The sequence below is a fragment of the Struthio camelus genome, chromosome 2 (genome assembly GCF_040807025.1).
Source record: "Struthio camelus isolate bStrCam1 chromosome 2, bStrCam1.hap1, whole genome shotgun sequence".
In the NCBI taxonomy this organism is placed as follows: domain Eukaryota; kingdom Metazoa; phylum Chordata; class Aves; order Struthioniformes; family Struthionidae; genus Struthio; species Struthio camelus.
Window position 1 is genome coordinate 42,637,961 of NC_090943.1, and position 20,446 is coordinate 42,658,406.

Consider the following 20,446-nt stretch of genomic DNA (forward strand, 5'->3'; position numbering starts at 1 on the left):
AAATTTTTACTATCAGGATGCAATCATTCAACTAACGCACAAGGAAAAGGAGAGTGGAAAATGAAAATAAAAGTTTATTTTTGCACTTGAGTAACTTCAAAAATATTGATATGCCCATACCAGGGAAGGGACAAAAAGACAAAAGGAGGAAACAAACACAGCAAAATGAGATTTGTTTATTTCCTTCTCAGACTACAGTCCCATCAGCCACAGTATTTTACAAGCAGTTAGGTGTTTTTAAGGCAGCACTAAAGAGCAGAGATAATAAAAGGCTGCGACATGATTAATTTAAGCTTTCTGTTTTCAGCATACTTCTAAAGTAGCAGCAACAACAGCAGAAGAATCCTGCACGGACAGAAAGACTAACTGGACAACTAACATTAAAGTTCTATATTTTAAGGTGATAATGAACCACTACCATAATGGGCCTTTAGCTCCAATATAACCCGGGCCATAGGCTTTTCCTAATTTAATTTTTGCTCCAACTTAATATGTGGTTGAACAAAAGCATATTTTGAGAGGACAGCAACATACAATCCTGATTTAACATTTTCTGTGATTGAGAGTCTAAACAATCTTTATTAAATTGTACCAATGATTAAATACCATAACTGATAAAGTTACTAAACTTCTTTCCAGTTCTGCTTTGGCTTGCTCTAAATGCCAACCGTTACACCTTATTAAACCTGCAAGATTAGGGAAACACTTATTATACCTGTTTCATTTCCTATGGAACCTGTTTATAATCTGTGACCAAGTGTCCCTTACTCTTCTCTTTCATGGGATCAGTAGATTGGGCTCTTTTTATCTTTCACAGTGAGGGAAGTTTTCCATTCTTCTTATCATTCATATAAGCCTTTTCTGAATTCTCTCTCACTTTTCAACATCCTTCCTCAGTTACAGAGATCAAAAAGGCAGGCAGGATTACAGCACGCTTCTCACAATACACCAGCAATACAGAACAAAAGTCATACATGTACTGCCATCTCCAGCATGAGATGTATGATCCAATATTTGCATGTATTGAGACGTACTATTTGCATCTACCTATCCAGCAATAAAGACACTTCTCCATTGGTAACCTATTCTCTTCAGTTTTAGCACTCTCCCAGTATTGATCGTATCCCAAAACTTCATCCCATAAACTTCATTTATTAAAGAAAAATGTTAAGCAGCTGTCCAATTGTATTCGGGATTTTTTCTATGTACTTCCTTCCCTCAACTCATTTGGCTTAGGGCTTTGGTCCTTTTAAAGCACCCAACTGGGAGTTTGCAGGGAATCCAGTTCACAGCCCTGGCACCTCAGTGGCCACATCATGCTGCACTGTGCTTGCTGTTTCTCGCAGAGAGGCATTCAGGAAGCCTAGCTGTTCTCAAGAGACTCTTTCCCTCAGACTTACAAGAGCAGGACGTAAGCCATTCCCTGCAAATCGAGGGCCCAACTTCCGCCACGCCTGACAAGCCCTCTTCGTTCAGCCACTAACGGCTCCCTCACGCCTTGCCCGACCACTAAACACAAACGTATTTACTTGGGGAAAACGACGCCTTATTTGAGCGCAGCAAGGGGGGAGGAGGGGGCGATCACCTCCCTGGGCTCCACCTCCGGGAGGACGAGGACGACACGGCGCCTGGGTGTCGCTGCTCGCGGCGGCCGCCACCACGGCCCCGCTCGGGCAGGCGCCGGGGCCGCCCTCAGCGAGGCCGGTGGGGTGGAGAAAGCGCCACAACCGCCGCGTCGCTGCCGAGGCACCGGCCGTTGGCGGGGCAGAGGGGAGCCCTCCTCGCGCCTCTCCCGTGGGCCCCCGCGCGGGCTGGCACGCGGCGGCCGTGGCGGGGGGCCCCGCGCGGGCGGTCGCAGCCCCGCGGCGTTGCCCCGGTAACGGCCCAGACGCGGGGCGGGGGGAGAACGGGACGGAAAACGAAAGGGGCGGCGGGAGGAAACGAAACGCAGGGGAGGGCGGGAGCGGCCACGTGACGCGCGGGCGAACCGGAAGCGCATGCCGCGTGCGGGCCGTGACGTGGCCGCGGCGGCGGCCGCGGCGGAAGTGCGTGTGTGTTTTGGTCCGGGCCGAGGAGGCGGCGGAAGCTGGCGGCGGCGCGGGCGAGGCACGGCAGCGCCCCCGCCCCGAGCCCCCGAGCCTCCCCTTCCCTCCCCGGGCCTGGCTCGTCCTCCCGCCCTGCCGGAGAGACAGAGAGAGACGCCGCCGCCGCCCGGCTCCCCTCCCTTCCCCCTCCCGCGCGCGGCCGCCGCGGCCCGGCCAGGTGAGGAGGCGGCGGCGGGGCTCGCGGGGCGGGGGGCCCGCTGGCGGGGCGGCGGGGCCGGCGCGGCCCCCGGGGTACGGGCCGTCGCTCCTAGCCCTCTGCTTCCTCCGCCGCAGCTGCCGGCGGCCGCCTGCGTGCGCGCCGCCTCCGGGCGGTGCGGGAGCGTTGGGCCGCGGCGTGGGCTGCCGCGGTGGGCAGCCCGGCGGGCGGAGGGGGGAGGCCGGTCTGGCTTTTCCCGTCTCAAAATGGCGCTCCCGGTTCTCCCACTTCCCCTTATTCCCCTGCCTGCGGCTGGAAGGAAGCGGCGGGGGAGGGAAGGCGGCGGCGGGCATTGGAGGAGCTGGGCTGGGGATCCCGTTGAGAAGGGGGGGAGTGGGGATCCTCCCTGCCTGCGGCCTCTGCTGCGGTGAGTTACCGCTGCCTGGCCCTCCTGCAGGGGAAGGGGTGTATCTTTCGAGTTACCTGAGCGAAAGGAAAGGGGTGGATGGGTGACGGGTTCCTTTCTTTTGCCTGTGACCTGGAAAGGGACGCTGAAGAAGGTGGGAAGGAAAATACACTGGCCACACATCGCCATTCAGGGAATCTTGGATCAGGGATGGCAGGACCCCTGCTCCTTACCCCCCTCCCCCAATACAGGCCTAGTTTATATATGGTTCTACATAAGACTTGGTTGGGACGAGGAATAAAGCTATAGTATGGTGAAGAGACAAATCAATGCTCTCTTATCCTTTAGAGGAGAGTAGGGTAACCAAAAATTATCAAAATGGTGTTCAAAACAATAGGTCTATGACAGACAAAATTAGTCCCTCAGCATTTTCCTTTTTTTTTCCTTCTCTCTTTTTTTTAAACCTTTTACCTTTGTACCTTTTTTAGCTTTACCTTTTCTCAGCCTGGGAATGGAAAAGAGAGACTGAACAGTAACACTGAAATTAATCAGCTCGGTCCAAGTAACACTCGGAGCAAGTAAAAAGCATAACATACTTGATTCCCCACCCCCCATTTGGCAGTGAGTTCCTAGAGTTGCAGTAAGGGTAATTTACTCGTGCATATTTTTACCTTATGGAACGAAATGTCAAGACAACATGAATGTTAACTGAAATGAGGTGGTTAGAGACAGTAATTATACAGTCATCATTACCTGTCTTTCTGATATGATAAACTAGTTTATCTCAAAGCAGTGCATAATATACATCATTCATATGAACTTACGAGATAGCTATTATCTTTAATTGGAAGGCTGTGAATTTCCTGTACTGTTGATTCATGTGCTTAACATACTGTCTCATTATGTTTCAATATAAACTGACTTGCATATGACAAATGTTCTGATAGTTGTACCTGTCACTATCTTGAATACTACAGGACAATGCCACACTAATTTGGTCAACCTGAGAAGGGAATAACAAAAAATTGGCCAGTTAGGAGTGCCTACCACGTAAGTTTATTTAGATATTCCTATTTAAATTGTTCAGGATCATTCAGTATAAATAAACTTGAAGTAGGTAGTGGCTATAACTTCAGTGTTGTATGACTGTTTTCGACACTATCAACACTGAATTTCAAATACGGTCAGCCAGAGGCAGTCATTTATGAGTTACAATTTTCCAGTAATCTGAAACTTGAAAGCGTATTTGTGTCTAAAATGCTTCATCCCTGAATTGAGAAGCTATTTAGAGTCTGGTGGGGTGTTTTTTGGGTTTTGGGTTTTTTTAATTGATCTGAATTTTTTATTTCTGTTTCTGGTCACAAAGTATGACAAAGTTTGTAGAAATTATTACAATATTAAACAAGTATGTTCATGGTAAAAAAAAAAAAAAAAACCTTTGTCATTAACTATGAAGTACTAAAATATTTTAAGTGGTGCTGTATTCCAATTTAAAACTTACTATCATGAACTTCTCGTGTGGTCTTTGTATTTGACAATACAGAGTTCATTCATTGTAGGCTTAATCCCATTGGTAGGCTATATAGTCACTATTAATATTTTGATTCTTGTATATTAGCTTTCTTGCAGTTTCAAATAGGCACTAATTTGAACACTTACATGACTGAATAGATCAGATTTGTGACTTATCCCATTGAGTCGTGAGATGGAAATTATTTTCAGCCTCCAGCATGGGAAAATTCACGTGATGTTCTATTAAAATAGTTATGAAAACTTTCTCTTACGAATAAGACTTTACAAATACTATCTAGCAGCGTAAAAGTCCCTTTTCTAAAGGGATGATGAGAAGAGAATAAGCCCAGCATCTTGTAAATTACTTGATAGGATTAACAGGGGTACTTTCCTAATAATATGCCTTAAACTTTGTTCTGATATTTGCGCATGGACCTGCTAACATGCCGGGGGGTTACTCAAAAGAGTGAAGATTCCTACTTGGCAGAAGGACCCTTCGTGTTATTGTTGTAGTGACCAAGAATGCAAAATGGCCTTTACCTACTAGTATATGATAGTTCTCGCCTAATACTCCATGAAAGATTTTCTTACTTATTTTATTTTGATTTTGTGTCATTTCTATACGTATGAAGCCATCCATCTATGAAACTATGCATGATATATTGAGAACCTTCACAAATGGAAGTGTTTTCCTCAGCAGATCCTTATATAAGTAATGTCCTTACCTTACTTCCTTACATATACGTTTAAAAGCTTGATTCAGGCTGTATACTTGCTTTTTTGTAAATTAATGGAAACACCTTGCTAAGGTTTTATTTCTTCTGGTATTCAAAAATATCAGTAAATTACAAAGATTATTCAGCACACAAAACTAGATATTTTCCTGGATGTTTACATCAGAGCTCTGTGTAAGGAATAGGTGCAGATGCTAAGCTGTTAAAGTGAGTATTCAGAATTGCTTGGAAGGCTGTTTGTCAGTACCCTAAAAACACAAACTGTAAATTCAAGTCTTTTTTGAAAGTGGTTTTCCTCTCTTCTTCATGGTGCTTTTTTATGGTTCCCAAGGTTGATATTTTACAGATGACCTAAGGAAATGGAGAACAACTGTGGCCTGAGGCTAGGAGATTGTGTGGGGTCTGTAGCATTGAAGGCTACTTTTAAATCTTTGTGAGGTGATATGTTCAGCACAGAGATCTTAAAAAACGGGTCAACAGTGTTTTATGATGACTGCACGTCAAATTTCAGTGCTGCTTTTCTTCAGGTTAAGAAAATCCTTTTGTTTATCTTTTTTTTTTTTTTTTTATACTTGGATGCTGCCATGTTCCACACTTAGGAAATAGTTTCAGTATGATTTGAATATGGTGATATCCACTTAGGCTTGTCGAAGGTGATGGTGAATTTTCTGTATATCAAAAACAGCTGGGTATGCTTTACTGGATTTTCAGATGTGTGGGTTTTTTGTCCCAACCTATTAAAAAGTGGATGGTATGATTGTGGTAGGTTTTATCGTTAAGTTATTAGATATATTGATAAAACTATTAAATGGAGGATATTTGCAGTATGCTTCCAGGATTTGATTGCTTTGCAGGGAGCATGATTGCTATCAGCTTGACAACTGATTAATTTCATATATGATATCTTGAGTATTCAAGGTGATTGATGAAGGATGAGGGGTGGTATAAAGCTGTGAAGTTCTTCAGATAAACCTCTAGCTTCTATAGCCTAGACAGTTTACAAAGGCCGAGTGTGATATTTGTCTTGACAGCCTGTTTCAACTGTTTTTAAGTGATCTATAATCTAAATTACCGAAGGCTGTAGATGGCCAACTGAAATGAGAAGATGCTATCTCCATTAAATCAATCTTGGCTGTTTTTCTGGTATGTCTGCTTCTGTTTGTAGTCGTTTATTCAGGAGACAGAAAGCAAGCAAAAATAACCACAGAGAGCAACTGCAGGGGTGGATAGATTTCCTCACTGCACAACCTCTAGAAGTCACTTGCTCACAAAGAGCGCTAATCCACTTGGTCATTGGATTTTAGGCCTTATATGTCTTGCTTAATGCTGCAGCGTCTAGATAGAGATGAATTAAGAGTATGAGGTCAGATGCAGGTGTTTTAAACTATTTCAGGATTGTTCAAACACACTAGAGTGCTGCAATGCAAGCAGAAATATTTTCTTTTAAAACAGAAATAACTTGAACGATTATCTTCCTTTTCCAAAGTCTAGAGGGAAACAAACGGCTAACAGTATTGTGAGCTGCCTCTATTTTGTCTATGCCTTGCCATTTTCTTTCTTGTAATTAGGGAGAGATTGACTGTTGTCATTCATCTATTTTTTCCAAATTGCTTCACAACTTCTCAATAGCACACTTAAAAAAAAAAAAAAATTTTGCCTGAGAACCAACACACCAGCTGTGCATATATTTTTTTTCTGCCATAAGGATAAAAGGTCTGGTATTGTTTTTAGAATAACTAGATCCATTCTTGTAGCGTAAATTAATTTTTGTTTGAAAACTTTAGATTAATGGGAAAGAATTCAAATGTGTAATTATCATAGTAGTTGATAATAGCGATAGATATTCAGGGGCTTTTTTGCCTCAAAGGAACTTTCATTCACTGTGGCATGCTTTATCCTCCTTATGTTTATGAAAACATATATCTAAAATTAGATATTTTGATCATGTTGCAATACTGAAATAAAGAATTCTATTGATTTAATGATATCATGATTGTTAAACAGGACAGAAACTCAGGACAGACAGGGATGAATACAAGATTGGAATATTCTACCTGGAAGATGCTAAATTATTTTGAGGTATGGGAAAAGGAGCAACATAAGAGAATGAAAATATCTTAAGATACCAGAAAATATTTTCTTTCTAAGACCTATATTCAGATTCTTTTTACAATGAGAAAGAAAGACAGTATCAGTTTATTTTAACTGTTGTGTTGATAAAGAAATAATTCTGTGATTTCTTTGTGGCTTAATGTGTGGAAATAAGGAGTAAGAGTATTTTTGTTGGAGAACGGGTTTCAGCTAGAGCTGTGAAGCACTCTATAGAACAGGAAATTCTTCTATTAATTTTGCAGGACTCAGGTTGAATTTGCAGAAGGGTCGTTAGTAGCATGAGTGGAGGATTAGTGTGTGAGCTAGGTGTTGGGTAGGTAAGTAGTTAGCTGGAATTCTCAAGTGCCTGATAGCTATGCTTAAGTGGTTTGAAACGTGAAGATAGCTAATGATTGAAACTATTGCTCCTTTCAAAAATGTAAGGAAGAAAGAGCAAGAAGCTGTTTGACAGTATATTTGCTTAGGTTTTTGCAACATTAAAGCTATGTTCTACACTAGGATGTTTTAGATACTAGAAAATCTGTCTGCTCAACAAGTACACTTAATTCAAGTAGTTAGCCCACTAGAGTAGGACAAAGTTTTGTTTTTTTAACAACTTAATCAGCTGTTAGTAATCAGTACAGAAATATCTCTTTTTCTCATAGAAAGTTGAGTGACTATCACTTAAGTTTATTTCCTATGGACTCTCTTGGAATTTTATTTTTGAAAGTGAGAAGAGAGAATACAGAAAAGCTGGACAGGCAGTATTATGCTAGTGTTTCATACAGCAGTGTCCACCTGCAAAAAGACTTAATCTATGCTGTTAAGTGTGTAAAAACATGAATCTTAGGCTCAGAAGGGAGGCTAGCAGAGCCTGTAGACTTCCCTGTGCATCTAAACACATCTCCTGAATTTTTTTTGCAGGAGCTTGCACATTGAGTAGGTATGCTAACAGCATATTCCTTGACCTGTGTTATTAACAAAGATCTCAGTTGTGAATACTGATCTACTAGGACATGTATTAATATTAGAAATATCAATTTATCACTGCTTTCTGGTGGCTTACGCAAAGTGATCTGGATTTCCTACTGCTCTGAAAGCAGTTCAGTTTTCTACATACGAAAGGCTTTGTATTTTTGCTTCTCGGAGTACATTTGTTAAATAGAAACTAGAAAGGGTATTAATGATTTGTACATCACGATCCTCTGTCTTTTTTTTTATTTAAGGAAAATGCGTTTTGATATACATGGTAGAAGTGAATTGATAAGGCATACTTCCAAAGAACATAATATGGTGACTCAGTTTCCCAATTTACCCGAAGATTTTTTTTGTTTTTTACTGGTGCTAACTTCTGGGTAATCAAATATTACTTAATTAGCAAAATTCTGAATAAAGGAAATTTTTTTTGTTTTGTCACTTGAGATTTGAGCAGTAGCATGCAAGCCTGAATATGTTGTGCTGTTATACTTTAATTTTGGTATGTTATGAAATGAGAGACTGAACTCTTGCAGGAAGAAATAATAATTGGATTTTAATGTCCTTATTAGAAGCTTTAATAGGAAGACTAGGTATGTGAGAAGATCGCTAGTTCTTCACGGTGACGGTAGCTGTACTCTGGGCAATTGACTTTGGTCAGTATTAGGGCTAGTTATATGTAATCTATGTTGCATTGGTAAATTAGATTTTTCTTGTTTCATTTGTAAATCTAATACCACCCACTATCTTTTCATAAACAGGTTGTTGCTAGCAGAAGCACCACTGAGTTTTGCATCCTGGAATTTGCTTTCGAGAACTTGAAACAGAGGACTTCTTTCTAATTTGGGCATGGCTAACCGAGGAGCAACAAGACCCAACGGGCCAAATGCTGGAAATAAAATTTGCCAGTTTAAACTAGTACTTCTAGGAGAATCTGCAGTTGGCAAATCAAGTTTGGTGCTTCGTTTTGTAAAGGGACAGTTTCATGAGTTTCAAGAAAGTACTATTGGAGGTGAGAAAATTAGCCTGTTGATTTGTTTCACATTGACTTCATGTTGTCCTTGCCATTGACAACCTGGAATGTAATATCGCTTCCAGGATGGGTCGTTGAGAACAAGGATTAAATCTGAGACCTGCCTCTCCAATTGAGAGCTGTAACTAGCTAAGCTAAAAGCTGTAGTTGCTACGCAGCTGTAGCAAACATCCATGTCACATGGAGAAAGAAAATATGTGTTTCAATTGCATAGTTTTGAAAACTGGGATTGATTGATGTTAAATATTATGGATGGATGTGTAGCTATTTTCGTGGTGCTGTGTACTTCATGAGGGAAATAACTGCTTAATAAGAAATAAGAACTTGCTTTTTATGAAAACAAAGTGCTTCATCTTCCAAAAAGATGATATTGTCATTTCAATAGCTTGGCTTTGCTTTTGAATTGGGAGAGCTTGATATATTTCTAGATGCACTTTTCTTTGTTAGTAGCCACAACCACACATGCCGTCTTTTAAGTTTTGTAACTGCAAACAAAACACACGCTGGCTTCTAGAAGGCAAACAAGTTTCCTTTTAACAGTGAACAGACTTTTTTGTTTTATCATCACTATTTTTTCCATTGGAATTTTCTTTCTGTTATCTTGTGTTTTGAAACTGTTTGTGCTTTCTGATCTGTATTCCTCCTTGGGTACATTTAAACTTCCCTTAAACACCACCCATTAGTATACAGGCTTAAACAAGATACAGATTTTATAGATTGGTTAGTTTTCTCTAGTAGTCCCCATTACTGCTTGCATGAGTTGAGTCTGTGTTCCATTGTAATACTTATGCGAAGCCCTTTGAGTCATCTGTATGTGTGTTTACGCAGGAACAGTTGTTGAAATGTAAAAATCTACAGAGCTTACAAAAATAAAAAGGACGAGCTGAACTTTATTGCATCAATTTTTTACACTGTTCTAGCTGTTAGATGTATTTATTTTGCATATCAGCATAAATGGGAGAACCACTTTTCTCCTTTAGCGGTCTCTTACTAGAGCTCATTTTTGGCTAGGTGCCTCCTGTAATGGCTTTAGGATAGGTGTTGGTATGAAAAGCTTCTGTATATTATTTCATGCTGCAATGTAGTAATGTGGAAGGCATTCCCAAAGATCTGTAGAAATTAGCTTTCCTATTTCGACATATTTTTTTAAATCAGAAAAAAGGCTAAAGTTCAGTGAAATCTTTTGTAAAATTGCAGTGATCTCTGATTCATTTAACTTCCTTTTTCTTTCTTGCTCATTTGTTTTGGTATATGGATAGAATAAGGGATAGTCTAAACAGTTTGACTGTTTAAAAGCTATATAAAGGTTAAACAAGAACTTAAGTCCAAGTTAAGATATATACAGGTCATTATATTCTCCATGTTAACATATGCTTCTCCTTTACGTAAAATAGAAACAGGGAATGCCCTATTATACAGCTGAGAGATAATAAATGCAGCAGTATTGGGATTCAGAGACTGGTTTTGTGTATTCTAATTCTGTAGCCTCTGTTTGTTTAAGGTGTAATTTTCTTTTTACACAGAAGGGCCGTTGAACAAAGAGGAGCTTATGTGCATTGTGAATCTGAATAAAATAACTTCTGGAAGAGAGTGCAGTTAGAGGCAGACATGTTGACAATGTGATAGTGATGTGTATGATACCTGGGCTTTGCCACTTTGGAGTAGCGTAGCAACGCCTGCAAATGGCTTAAGACAAAAGTATAGCCAGTAAGATTGATTGGTTTTCAGATAATTGACACAGTTGATCAATTAGTTATCAGTTAACTATGGCCTGGTGAGATAAAAGAAGCTACTTTGTTTACAGAAGTTAGTTACTGGCATTTCTGTGGTGGTTGAAAGGTTCCTTTCAGCAAAAGCAAGAGGATGTCAAAGAATAAATCCCTTGTTTTAATTCTCTTTCTGAATACATCCCTTCATTTATGGAGTGTAGGTACATTCTTTTGTAAGAATTCCAAATTCTACTTGTTTAGCATCTCATCTCTGCCTTGGAGGAATATAATATTGAGCTGGTTCTGAGAAGGAAACCCTTATTCTGATGCAGAATGTTCATTTTTTCCTGTATTCTGGTTCTTGACTGGTTAGGGAACTACCAAGAGGAGCCTGTTATACCAGTGCTTGGATACTTAGCATTTGGAGAGCGTTACAGTGCTTTGACATTGGAACATCAAATCTTTTCCCTCCTCTAGCCTGCCTGCTCATCTGTCTGATGGAGGCTAATACCCTTGAAGCAGGAACATCTGACCGCTTGCTAGTCAGCTTCTGGATGGTAGCAATAGTTTCAGTTGTAAAGCAAGTTTGACTTGCTTTTGGTTTACTGCGATAAGTTGGTTTGAAAGTTGCAGCAGTTGAGGAGTGATTCATAGGCTGTAATATCTTGGAGTATGTGGGCAAGGTGATAGGCGAGGTATGCAAGGGTTACGGGTCAGTGCAGCTTCAGACGTTTGATTTAAACCTGCTACAGTCTGTCAACGAGCTTACTGATAAGACCCAATCCAGCAAAGCAGGAGGTTTTTCTTAGCATTTCATCAAAGCAGAAGGTACTAAAAATAATATTGTTAAGTTTTTTTTAGTAGAAGGAGAAAGGGCAAGCCAGTCCATAGTGTTATTTCACTAAATGTCTGTCATCACTAAATGACTAGAAAAACAACTCCAAGCGTTTATGCTGAATTGCTCAAAATTTCCATCTAAATTCTTGGAATTGTAGCGTTTCCTGTTGTGTGGGGTGTATGAGATTTGGGCAAACAACATATTTCTGACTTTGCAAAGCAGGTAATCAGAACAGTTTGTCAGGTTACCATGATAGATTTTTTCCTTTCTAAAATTTGGAAAACTGAAGTATAAAACATTACCTCTACAAAAGGAGTGTTAAAAAAGCCTGGTGGAAGGGGATTGCCTTACTTTTCAGTATTTTCTCCCAAGAAGTTCTTGAGCCTTTAGCTTACTGTTGATAATATGGCTCTCTGTATTGTAGGGGCACTCTCATCCATATTTCTAGCATATAGCCTTAATCTGGAAGGAAAATTTTTACTAGGAATAACTTTTTGAAGACTTGATATCAATTACTTACTGTTTTCCGTAATTACAAGAACGTTGTTTAGGATAATGGCATAAATACTTTTAGCTAGACAAATGCGTTCAGCTATAGTTGCAATGGATGCAGGTTCTCTTGAAACTGCAGGCTCTGAAATTCTTGAGATGAGTTGCGGAGGTGAAAAATGTGGCTATATGGTTGCTTCAAAAGCAAGGGCTTTTGAAAAGTGTTCTTACTTCCAAATCTGTTGACTAAGATGGGGTTGTCATGGACTGAAAATTGAGGCAGCTTCAGGCCCATTATATTTTAATAATAGGCTTTAAGTGTTTAAGGAAATCAGGCTTGATGTATCTTTGTGAATATAATTTTATATGAATATACAAATATAAGCAGACTTCTGTTTTCAGCACCTTTATCTTTTTTGTAGCTGCTTTTCTAACCCAGACTGTGTGTCTTGATGATACGACAGTAAAATTTGAAATTTGGGATACAGCTGGGCAAGAGCGATATCACAGTTTAGCACCCATGTACTACAGAGGAGCGCAAGCAGCTATAGTTGTATACGACATTACAAATGAGGTAAGTACAATATAGAGAAACAAAAGGAGATCTAGAAGTTAGTGGACTTGAGCTGATCTGGAGTCCTTTACTGATTCTTTCGCTGACTTGTGTGAATCAGTTCATTTCATAGTGGTCTATGCAATGTTAAATTATAGCAAGAAATCTTTTTTTTTTGGCCAAAATATAATCTCCAGGGTTCTTTTGTGTTTCTCACTGTCTTTATTGTGGCTCTTTCATATTGCAACATAAATGAAATAATTAGTATAACTGGTGGGAAGATGCGGTTGCAGAGCCACCGAAGTTGCCAGTGGGACTTGGCAGGTTTAACGCTTGAAAGTGTTTTTAACTTCTGCTGAAGGTGACTGAGGTTGTTTTATTGTGCTGTAACAGAAAAAAAATCCTTCTTAAATGCAGTTTGTGTATTAACTGACAATTTTCTACACAAAAAAACTTGTATTTTTGAGCAAGCAGTATATCTCATTATTATTTAGGAGCAAAATGCCAAAAGAGAATTGAAAGTGAGTAGAACTGATTTTTGACCAGTTAGATTTTCAGTCCATGTGAAGCATATCCTTTTCTTTAGGAAGCATGTCCCATCAGAACAAGTTAGCCCTGAGTGAATTATATGTGATGGTAACGTATCCACTAGTAACTGTCAAAGTGCAGTTTAACTACCTTGTGATGTCAGAAATGAAAAAAAAAAAAAAAAATATGCGCGCACACACACAGAGCTATAAGCAATGCAGCTTTTTTTAATTTCTGCTGTTACAGCAAAGCTTTTTATTTCATTAGATTTGAGCAGAGATTGGCATAATTTTGTGGACCTTTGGACTTAACACTTGCATTGGTGGATATGCTGATGATGCATTTCATTTTTTAGCTGGGATAACTAAGCTGCTATATTCCACAGAACCTTGTACAATCTATAAACCAGTGGTTTGGAAAGCATTTTCTAATTTTCTAGAGAAAATTCTTTTGCAGATTTTTGATCTACCTTTAAATCATTTTCCCTGAATTATGCTACTTCTCTCACCATATTGCTCATGCAGTGTATTTCTGATAGTGGAAAACACTGTTTTAATGTCTTATTGTTACAAGTTACAGGTAATGATTGGAATGGTAGCACAAACCATTGAGACCAAATCTTAAGCTTATCTGTTTTCTTTTTATTTGAACTTAGGTCAGATAAGCTTAATATGGTGTTTGATGCAATTTTCTTTTGGTAAGATGAGACTTAAAAAACAAAACCCCTAAACCCTGTGCCATCATGCGCTCAGTAATTACAAAAATGTTTGAGACCTTTTCAATATAGCTGCTCATAAACTTGATTCTTCTAGGGGAGAAATTACAATTCTCATTTTCTCTTTTAACCATATCTCCTTCCTTATGCTGCCTACATAAAAGTCCTCTTATCTTTAGTGACACTTTCAGCATTGTCCCAACTAAGCACATTTGAACCAAGGTGGGAATGTTTCATTTAAAAAGCTCACTTAGCAGGTTGGGATTTGGCTTTAGACAATGGAAGCAGCCTTGTGTTAACTGGTCTCTTGCTTAAAGTACAGATAGCAGAGATTGGGATATTAAGCAAGTACAAAAGGGTGCTAAAACTCAGTTGCATCATTTTGCAATCATTAACAGGAGTCCTTTGCCAGAGCGAAAAATTGGGTCAAAGAACTTCAGCGGCAAGCAAGTCCTAACATTGTGATAGCTTTATCAGGAAACAAAGCTGATCTAGCTAACAAAAGAGCTGTGGATTTCCAGGTATGTATGCATAACTTCTGTTTATAAAAACAGCCAGTGCCAGTGTGTTGTTGGAATAGAAAGTAAATAAACTTCCGGGAAGCTTGTGTGCATAGCCTGACTACTTGTTGTAGAGGTCATGCTGTTAAAAATAAGTGTGAGATGAGACTGAATTGTACAGAAATAGGTCTTTTATTAGCATGTACAAATTATATGTAGTAATAGACTTTTTTGAGCAAGTAATTAAGTTTGACTTTGAATAACTATCTTATTTGCATATCTTTAAGATTAATTTAATTTCTCTTCTTTGATAGGACCTCTTCCTGTCTTCCACCCCAAATTAGTCCCCCTTGGGACTAATAAATGAGCAGTATCTAGAGCTTAAATGGACTTAATAGCATTAACTCTCATTGCAAACTGTTGTCCGTGACTTGTCAGCAGGGAAATTTTGATTAGTGTATGATAAAAAGCTGATTGGTATGCTTAACTTGCTTAGACCGTTCTGTTGAAGCAGTATTTTTGACTGATGTTCATTGCTTGTTGTTGTTGTTTGCTTGTTTTAGTTGATATACGTACATTCAGACTGCTATATTTTATCTTCTAGAAAATTTAGCCAAGTCATGAGAAAATTGCTGCCAAATCAAATAATAGAAAACTCACTGCAGATAATTCTGGTCCATTCATGACTGAATCTGAATGAATTTTCTTAATATCACAGGGTTTATTTGTTAGTCGTCAGATCTACTGTTTTGGTCTATATTTGGCATCATCGCGCAAAATACCACTGTTTATACTAGTGAATCTTTTCATAACTTTATGGGTGAAATATTTGAATATTAGTAGTGTTTTAGGCATTTTCTCCCAGAATTCAACAACTTAGTTTTTTTAATTGTATACTGTTATGTCAGTTGCAACATAAAGCTGTATCTTAGTATAACTTTGTGTTTTGTGAAAACTTAAAGTATTTTATAAATTTTTTGCACATGTACACAGTCCTAAAACTTAGTCAAAATCAACTGGCCAATTTCTTTGACCAAAGTAGAACTGATTTGACACATTTTTCAAAAATTAATATTTTTGTTAAGGTGGCTTCAAGCCCAGAAGCAGCCTGTGACATTCCCTTTTTCACTGGACAACACATCTGAAACTTCCAAGTGTTTGTGATTGTGTTATTTCAGATATAGTTACGTAGATCATAAGAGATGTCACTTAAATTTAAGTACAGAGTACTATGGATGATACATTTTTTCATCATAGCTAATCTAGTTTGTTTTTTGCCTATTCCCGATTGAATTCAAAAGCAATTACGTAATTATAAAAGAGCTAGGGATTTTTAGCTGAAATTAGGGGTTTAGCTGAATTTAGAGGGTTTTTTTTAGCTGAATAGCAAGTGGCAAAAATAGGACAATTTTTGTAAGTGCAAAAAGAATGTATTTCAGATAAAAACTCAGACTGAAAAAGGAGGTAAAAATGGCCAGATATTTAATACTGCTTTTTAATCATGAATTTCTGTAAGAATAATGAAACAGTTCGGATACATCTGTCTCATATTTGAGAGTTTCAGAATAGCTCATAAAGTGCCTTCTTTCCTGGATGACACAATTTTTGACATTAGATGGCACTTTCTGGAGCTTATTTATTCTTATTATCACAGCCAGAGTCGTAGATCAGAGTTTTCTTTTTAATAAATGCTTTTATTTACTATTTATTTTTGTTTGGGGCTTTTTGATCTGGATATTTTTAAGATAAGTAAGGATTTTTAAGGTTGCAGTTTAAATGTTGAACTATTGTATTGAAATTTTATTATCACTTCATAATTATGAATAAGGCATTGCCACATGAGTGTTTCAACAAACTTCCTGTCAAAACGAAATAGAAATTGTCCCTTGTATGTATGTACTGTATGCAATAATTGTGTGATTGAAAAAATGAAGTAATGCGTTCTTATTTCAGGAAGCACAGGCGTATGCAGATGACAACAGCTTATTGTTCATGGAGACATCTGCCAAAACATCTATGAACGTAAATGAAATATTCATGGCAATTGGTGAGTTTAAGAACAAAATTACAGTTAAGGGGAATTGTTTTCCTGAAATTCGTGCTATTAGGACAGTTCTTGTCCATGCTCTTCCACTTTTTCACTTAAATTCTTTCTCCTTCTGTGGCATTGAAAGTTGTGTTTTGTTTTGTTTTTTAAAGGTCCTTTCAGATCTTTTTAAATATTCAAAAGTCAGAAAAATTGGAAGCACAGTTGCCCAGGATTTAGGCATTTTCTTGAACTAACTTAGAACAACTAAGTAAGATTGCTTTCAAATTCTATTAAGGAATTTCAGTGCACATGTTTCAGTTCCGTGATTGTTTGTACGTGTTTCAGTTCCATGATTGTTTATACTGCTTCAAGTTTAAGATGTAATTGTTATTATATACGGAGGGACAAAAATAGCTTTCCCATGGTATAGGTAACCATAAAAAGTTTTACTTAGCTTTTCTAAGCATAAAATGTGTTTGGGATTTGCTTATCAGATTAGTATGAGAATGTAAGTTAAAGTGTATGAATGTGTCTTTTAATGGTACGTTGTTTGGAACAGACACTGTGCTGACTTTTATCAGTACAGAACCTAGAATGACGTACCTTTTATGAGGCAAAGGTAACAAACTGAAAACATTATTTCAGAATAGGAGAAGGGTAATGGACTTGCACAAAAAGTCAAGCATACTGATTTTAGTCTAAACCAAACATTTGCTAAACATGCTTCTATGTTAAAATTTTATTTGAATCCTGAATACTGAATCTGAAATCCAAAAGTTGCACCAAAGATGAATGTGTATTTGAATTCGATGCTCAAGTAGAAGGATAGTTCACGTGAAAAGTAAGTGTACTAACATCCTATTTTTAGCCCTAACATAGCTTAGGGATTTCTATTAGGGATTAATAGTGAGTAAAATAAATTGATTATGAAAATAGTTTTATATTAAATTGTTAGATAGAACCATTGTATTTTAAGCAGAAAATATAAGTTTGCCTAGGTTAAGTGTACGTTTAGCAGTCTTCCAAGTTCCTCTAGAATATAAAATTAACTAAAAGTGTTACAAAACAAATGATTTATATTCAATGCATATAAAGTATTTTTAAAAGAAGTAGGCATGACATACGATATATACTGTATCAGCCCCATAAATCTTCAAAATTATGTGAATTACGTTGATGCATACAAAGATACATTTCATTATTAATGATAAACGTGAAAGCAACGGAAAAAGAAAGCATACGTTTTTAGGTTGGGTCACTGCCCTCTTTAGTAGTAATCTTAATCACAGTAGTGGCTCTGCTACTGGCAAATGCTAGCATGTAAAATAACCATATTAATCTGTTTTACATTTTGCACTACAATAACTTCTCTATCCCACTTATTGTTGTGAAGAACTGCAGCAGTGGTGTCAAAATTAAATGTTTCTAAATAGCTCGTACCTTAATCTTTCCTAATGAGTAAAACAAAGTAATTTGTGGTCTGATTCAAGCCTCCATCAGATGCACATTAAATTATCCTTATAGCAACATTTTATAACATGTAATTGCTTAATATTAACCATAAATGCTTTAAAAAATATACAAAACTGAGTAGAGAGCATATATTTTTGTCACAAATGTTCAAGGCAGGCTTGCATTTAATGATACGGAAGTGCTCAATTACACTGCAGGTGCATTTTAAATTGAGAGGAGTTAAACATGAGAAACGCATCCCCAAAATGTGAAATTCAGAATGGCCTTTTGCACAGCATGGATGCAATTCTGAGGCCCATATATAAATATGATCTTCAAAAATGAGAGAAAATGAAAAATGAGAACGTGGGCAGAGGAGAGGGATGTAAGCTACAGTCACTGCAGACCGACTACTTCACAGCTTGTGTAAAATTTCCAGTTTAAAAAAAAAAGTTGCTGTTAATTTCTGATTTTAGAATCTAGAACAACAGTGCTGTGAAGGTATTATTCTGCTGATGCTATGTCCCTTTGTACTGCCTGAGCAGCTGTCTTAATATCATGTGTATTCTGGGTTTCTCCTAACTGAGTTCATCTTGTGTATTCTGCTGGTCTTATTGCTGTCCATTCTTATACTTCAATTTCATTCCTTATGGGAGAAGTCACTCTTTAATAAGATGACCACAGTAATTACTTCAGACTCTGACTATGCAGCCAAACCATAGAGCAGGGATAGTTGCTGGCTCCCAGGAACATGGGAGAGCCCTATGGAAGTCTTTCCTTTCCGTGTCCTATTATGTAGAGCTTATGTTTCTGTCCATCAAAAAAACTACTAAAAAGAGCTACTGCTCAGGAAAGGTAAAACTTGTCACCTTCCCCCCCACCCCCATGTCAGGACGGAGAAGGTACCCTGAAGCTACAAGGATGACAAAAAAAAAAAAAAAAAAAAAACCACTTGCAGTCAGTTAACTCATAAAGGCTAGAGAGGAAGTACAGCTTGGAAAAAGAGGACAGAGATCTGATGTTGAGGACCATTTTATATGTTCTGCCTAGACAATAGGACTTCTTAAAGTTTGACTCATCTCCGTCTGTTTTGCCCCTTTTCATTCTTTTTGTATTTTTAGCCTTAACAGTCTCATTTCTACAGCCTGTTCTGCACTTCCTAAAAGAAAAAAAAAAAAAAAAAAAGGGTTGTTTATTAGCATGAACAGTAAGAGTATCTGCCCAGGTGTGCCAAGTTACTAATGTATTTCGTTCTTGAAAATCATAGATAACATAGTTAATCATTAAGATGTTAAGTGTGTTAACTTTTATTACCAACACACAGTCTCAATTCAGATTTTATACTGTTATATTTACAGTCTTGTAGAGCAATAAAGTGCTGAAGCTTGTGTACTCAAATGATTTAATGATTTGCAATCTTGCTTTTAACTATTTAATGCTTGTTTCTTGTTGGTTTTGTAGCAAAAAAACTGCCCAAGAATGAACCACAGAACGCAGGCACCAACTCTGCCAGAGGAAGAGGAGTAGATCTCACTGAACCCACTCAACCACCCAAGAGTCAATGTTGTAGTAACTAAAACATCAATTGCTTTAAACTGTTCTGAATATTCTTCTGCTTCCTAACTGTTAATAACAATGGAGTTGGAGTGCTTAACCTGGCCCAGCACAGCTTCCAAACAGCGAAGAGACTTATGATAATAGTCGAGTTTATGATGCAGAATTTTCTTTTGACCTTAATTTTAATGTGCATGTATCACTGGCTGTAATGTTTCAACAGTAAAGGAGTGATGGAAGCGGAATAAACTTGCTTCAGTTGAAAGGTTTTAAAAATCACTTACCATTAGGGATATAGAAGAACTGCTTTCCGTGGACCTAATTGGCCAGTTCCTGTAGCTCCAATACTGGTTACTATTGTAAAGAGTAGAATTGGGACTCTTCGTACTTCTCAAATGTGCTTTAAAGCCTTTTTAGAAACAGGGTCTAAAAATTAAATTTATTTACAGTATTGATGCAACCAGTTGTTTCTGCAGATATCTACTGTTTAGTTATACATTCCATAGTTTAATAATTTAATTACAAAAATAATATTTGCATTAACAATTTTAAGAACCTCATGCTTGCAGGAAAGTGGAATTTTAGTTGGTACACTGTATGTAAATTTTATCAACCCAGTTAGTTGTCTAAAGAAAATGGTGACTAAATCAAGTTTAACTTCATCTTTGTTGCGTTCAGAAGGTGCAAACCAGTAAATTCAACTTCACAGCATAGGATTTTTTTCATCTACAAACTGTAAGAGACTTTCAAGTAAAACCACAGCAAACTCGATGTCTATGAGTTCTTTCTTATTTTTGATCATTGCTGGCCATTACAGTTTCTTATGTTTTCCCACCAAGGAAAAAATAGTCAGTGCACTAATAATTATGTACATTCAACTTGATTTTAAATTTGGATATTAATGTACTGTAAATAGGGTACTCTGCATTGTAGTCTACATTTGTTTAATACTTTCTGTAATATTTAAGAGTTGCTTAAAGGTATACAGAATGTACAGTTACTTAAAGCTAACTTCTTTCCTCTCTAATCAAAGGGGGTTCTATGTTCTTCCTTTATGGCTAGAACAGTAATAAATGATGCTCCTGTA

General features: G+C 37.9%; 1 protein-coding gene across 11 annotated transcripts; it reads left to right on the plus strand.

Annotated features, from left to right (window-relative positions):
• The first annotated feature begins 1,619 nt into the window (after window positions 1-1,619).
• Window positions 1,620-20,423, plus strand: RAB5A (RAB5A, member RAS oncogene family). 11 transcript variants are annotated; one of them, XM_068935391.1, is made up of 9 exons: window positions 2,053-2,262; window positions 3,136-3,293; window positions 3,625-3,697; window positions 6,898-6,972; window positions 8,721-8,971; window positions 12,451-12,602; window positions 14,223-14,345; window positions 16,278-16,371; window positions 19,267-20,423. In XM_068935391.1, the coding sequence occupies exons 5-9, from the start codon at window positions 8,809-8,811 to the stop codon at window positions 19,380-19,382; spliced, it is 648 nt and encodes a 215-aa protein (XP_068791492.1). In that variant the 5' UTR covers window positions 2,053-2,262; window positions 3,136-3,293; window positions 3,625-3,697; window positions 6,898-6,972; window positions 8,721-8,808; the 3' UTR covers window positions 19,383-20,423. The 11 variants fall into 11 exon arrangements, with proteins under 11 accessions (XP_068791493.1, XP_068791494.1, XP_068791488.1 ...); XM_068935390.1 differs by having other exon boundaries at window positions 3,136-3,268; XM_068935389.1 differs by having other exon boundaries at window positions 3,136-3,225.
• Window positions 20,424-20,446: the final 23 nt, after the last annotated feature.